This window comes from Glycine soja, chromosome 11, assembly GCF_004193775.1.
Source record: "Glycine soja cultivar W05 chromosome 11, ASM419377v2, whole genome shotgun sequence".
NCBI classification, from domain to species: Eukaryota; Viridiplantae; Streptophyta; class Magnoliopsida; order Fabales; family Fabaceae; genus Glycine; species Glycine soja.
In genome coordinates, this window is record NC_041012.1 from 6,239,038 (window position 1) to 6,242,929 (window position 3,892).

A 3,892-nucleotide genomic window follows, 5' to 3' on the forward strand; every position below is an offset into this window, starting at 1 on the left:
AATATGAATAACATAATTTTATATATTAAAGAATTTTTTTCCCTTTTAATTTTGTAATCAATGCTCTAAGATGACTTGTTAACATTGCTGAAAATATTTAATATTTACCTTCTTTTAGAATAACTTAAAATATTTGACAAGATATGTTAAATAGTAAATACTTTCCCATCATATGGATAATCAACGATAATTACGGCGGGCAAAGCGAGGTTCCTCCATGAACCATGATGAAGGATCGTACGGCTGGGATCGCGTATGCGAAGGGAAGCCAGATGACACTGACGTGGGGCCCACAGAAAGGAAGATTCTTTCGAATATACCTTATGGCCGCGCAACTGCAGCATGCTCTGATTACTTTCATTCATTTTTTCTTTCCCTCCTTCTGACTGAGTCCTTTACCTTACCCATTTATTTTTCCCTTATTTGTTTTCTCTCGATATTTGTCCATAATAACGTTCTCTTTGTCCCTCATCTTATCCTGCACCCACTCCCTTATAACCCCCCCTACTTCACCACTTCACAATCAATCTTCTTTATCCACTCTCTATCTCTCTTAAAATTAAAACTAAGCATGTGCTCTGCCATATCCCAAGTGGAACAAGAAGAGTTGCTCGAAAAATTAGAGGTGTTCAAGATCAAAGGCAGGGACAAGCATGGCCGCAAGATCCTTCGCATTATCGCCAAACTCTTCCCAGGTAGATTGATTAATTAATTAATTAAATCCCTAATTCTTAATTAATTTTTTTATGTGCACCAAACTGAGGGAGTCGTGTACGTATTGTTTGCCGTACGACAGCGCGGTTGGTGAGTGTTGATGTTCTGAAGAAGTACCTGGAGGATAAGGTTTTCCCGAAGCTGGGGAAGAGGAAATTCGTGGTGCTGTACGTGCACACCGGCGTCCAGAGGAGCGAGAATTTTCCCGGAATCTCCGGTCTCCGGTGGATCTACGACTCGATTCCGGCGAACGTGAAGGAGAACCTCGAAGCCGTTTATTTTATTCACCCGGGCTTGCAGGCCCGCCTTTTCCTCGCTACCTTCGGCCGTTTCCTCTTCAACGCTGGGTATTCATCCATCCTTCACTAATTCATTCAATTATTATACAAATAATAATCATCATAACCAATTGTAGATCCACAAGTATATATTTTATCATTCAGGAATAGTTGGGAAATCGTGATTCACCGCAATTATTCAATGCATGCATTCCGCTCAATTTACTCATCACCTCTAAATTACTCACTTGCATGGTTTATCGGTTTGATATAATTACTTTTTTATATTATAAATTAAAATATACAAATTAAAAAATACTACCTCTCACTCTCTTCATTATTAATTGGACATTTTAATATATTTTTTTTAAGAATATTTACCCTATCAGCCAAACCTGGAAAATTCTAACTCAATCATTTCAAATTATTATCTTTATCTTTTTATCTATTATTATTTTTATTTCTAAATTGAGTTTTAAATTTTTATTAATAAATTTAAAGATTTTTATTTATAATTTTAATTTTTATTTCAATATACAAATATTTTCAATGTGAATTAATTACTAAATCATCGATAATATGATTTCTAAAATTGTTATCATGAATTAATAATTTATTAATTTGTGATCGGATTACATAGATATATTTTATTATAAATTTCAATTATACCCCTATTAAATTTATTGTAGTTGTTAATTGCGTGTAAGTTTCATTACTATGTGTGTTTCTTTTATTGTTTTGATTTTGATGGGGTTTGATTGCGTGTGATAGGCTGTATGGAAAGCTGAGGTACGTGAGCAGGGTTGATTATCTGTGGGAGAATGTGAGGAGGAACGAAGTGGAGATTCCGGAGTTTGTGTTTGATCACGACGAGGATTTGGATTACCGTCCGATGATGGATTACGGATTGGAGAGCGATCACGCTAGAGTGTACGGTGGTGCTCCAACTATGGATTCACCCGTCACCACCTACTCCATGAGGTGCATCTCATAGGATTCCCGATTCCTCTCCAGGATATCTGCGCCTCTTGTTTTTTGTGCGTTAGGTAGATTGGGCCTCCCTGTTAGTTATATGGGCCCATAGCTATGTGGTTGTTGATATTGTGCAGAAAGAAAAAGTAGTAAAACAAGCTTTTTTTAGGTCTTGCTAATGTGTTAATACTTATCCAATAGCATTTTCGGTTTTCGTTGGATGATTCAGTTCAGTGATATTTCAAAATGAATTCCACCGGCTGATTCTTTTGATACTCTTTAGGTATATAGGTCTTTCCATTCTTCACATTTTCTTATTCTTTTTTAAAGGTCCAATAAAAGCTTCTCAATCTTACCAAAACCTCTCCATTATAATAAAATATCCTTTGAATAAAACTAACTAGTACTATATTGTGATTCGTGTATTGTAAAAGCTCATGAATACATATATAAAATATAAATTATAATCTTAGAATTAATTTTAAAACTCTCCTCTATCTACAAAGTATTTGCTTAAAGCATCCACCAATATGAGCTAATCTATTATCATCAAGTTGTCAAGTACCCTGAGTGGCGACAAGCAATGGTTGAGTAGGTTACTGCACTTGAATCCAATCATACATTGAACATCCGTCTCTTTCCCTAAAAAGAAGTTGAGGTTGTAGATAGTTGTAAAAAGTAGAGTGTAAAGTTGATGGTTCCCTTAACTTAATAGACGCAAGGCTCAACTTGTCGTGAAGATTGGCATATATTTTGTTATTTTCATCATGTAGCTAAACCTACTTCAGTGTGGTATTGTTTCTAACATATCTTTTAAAGCGTAATCTCAAATTTGTTTTTCAGTCGTTATTGTTTTTTAACTTGTGCACTCTTTTTCTTTGGATGTTATATCGATCGGATTCAAACCCAATTCTTATGGGATTGTCTGATTTGTCTTCTTATGGGATTATTCTTTTATGGCAATTACCATATACATCAAGAATGTCGGTTTTAAATTTTTGCACTCAACACCAGAGGACATGAAGTCTTGTAAGTAGTTCTCAAGATAAAAGGGAAAATAAAAACAAAAAACTCCCACATACATATGCACACGAAAACGTGTAAGAGAAATTATTCAAAATCTTATCAGAACAAATAGTTAACAGTACCAGTAAAATATAAATCCATAAACCCAATCTTATCACCATGACATATATACACGTCTTTTATGGATTTATATTTTAGAGATTCATATTTATTGTAAATATGGGAATTACACACCCACACAAACAAGTTAGATGAAAATTTCACAATTGAAATCTTAAGTGTGATTTACCAACATAAAATATGAATAGATCTTCATCAAATATATTTGAATTACTATATAGATGCATAGTTCTCAATAATATAACAAATCTTCTGTAAAAAATAAAATAAAATAACATAACAAATCTATATCCATTTTCAAAGTCTTCAATTCTATCTATGAGATTACAAATTAAAGTTATAAATCTCTTACTCAATTCTAAAATGTTAAATAAATTGTGTCAGTCTAGCCCAATGGACTGATCCTCAGGTTTGGTCCAATAGGTTGTGAGCCGACCAATCCCACCTCAACATATTTACTATCAACATCCTATTTTATATTCATAATCTTAGGATAACTAATCATATCTTAAGCTATATCTTGATCATGTTGTAACAATATGTTAACCATATCTTAACTGATTATATTTTTTTCTATGGGAATATAAAGATATGATATAATCAGACTTCATCGTAATTGTGATATAACTCATATCTCATCCAAGAGCAAAGACATAATACATTTTTATTTTCTAGAGCAGAAGACCTCTAATCCAACGGAGGAATCCTATTCCCAAATACAAAGGAAGACTTAAGGGAATAAAAGCTTACTTGTTGTACTTATATCAACAAGTCAACAACTG

At 33.5% G+C, this 3,892-nt stretch overlaps 1 protein-coding gene across 1 annotated transcript; it reads left to right on the forward strand.

The window, feature by feature from the left end:
- Positions 1-396: 396 nt before the first annotated feature.
- Positions 397-2,239, forward strand: LOC114377423 (ganglioside-induced differentiation-associated protein 2-like). Its single transcript, XM_028335918.1, has 3 exons — positions 397-695; positions 797-1,061; positions 1,764-2,239. Exons 1-3 carry the CDS (start codon positions 572-574, stop codon positions 1,984-1,986), a joined length of 612 nt encoding a protein of 203 aa, XP_028191719.1. The 5' UTR covers positions 397-571; the 3' UTR covers positions 1,987-2,239.
- Positions 2,240-3,892: the final 1,653 nt, after the last annotated feature.

Excerpts from the sequence above, each read along its gene's own strand:
- LOC114377423 (XM_028335918.1), top strand. The coding sequence starts at position 572 with ATGTGCTCTGCCATATCCCAAGTGGAACAAGAAGAGTTGCTCGAAAAA. Across the intron at positions 696-796 it reads TATCGCCAAACTCTTCCCAG|CGCGGTTGGTGAGTGTTGAT; the intron begins GTAGATTGATTA and ends GCCGTACGACAG. Across the intron at positions 1,062-1,763 it reads CGTTTCCTCTTCAACGCTGG|GCTGTATGGAAAGCTGAGGT; the intron begins GTATTCATCCAT and ends TGCGTGTGATAG.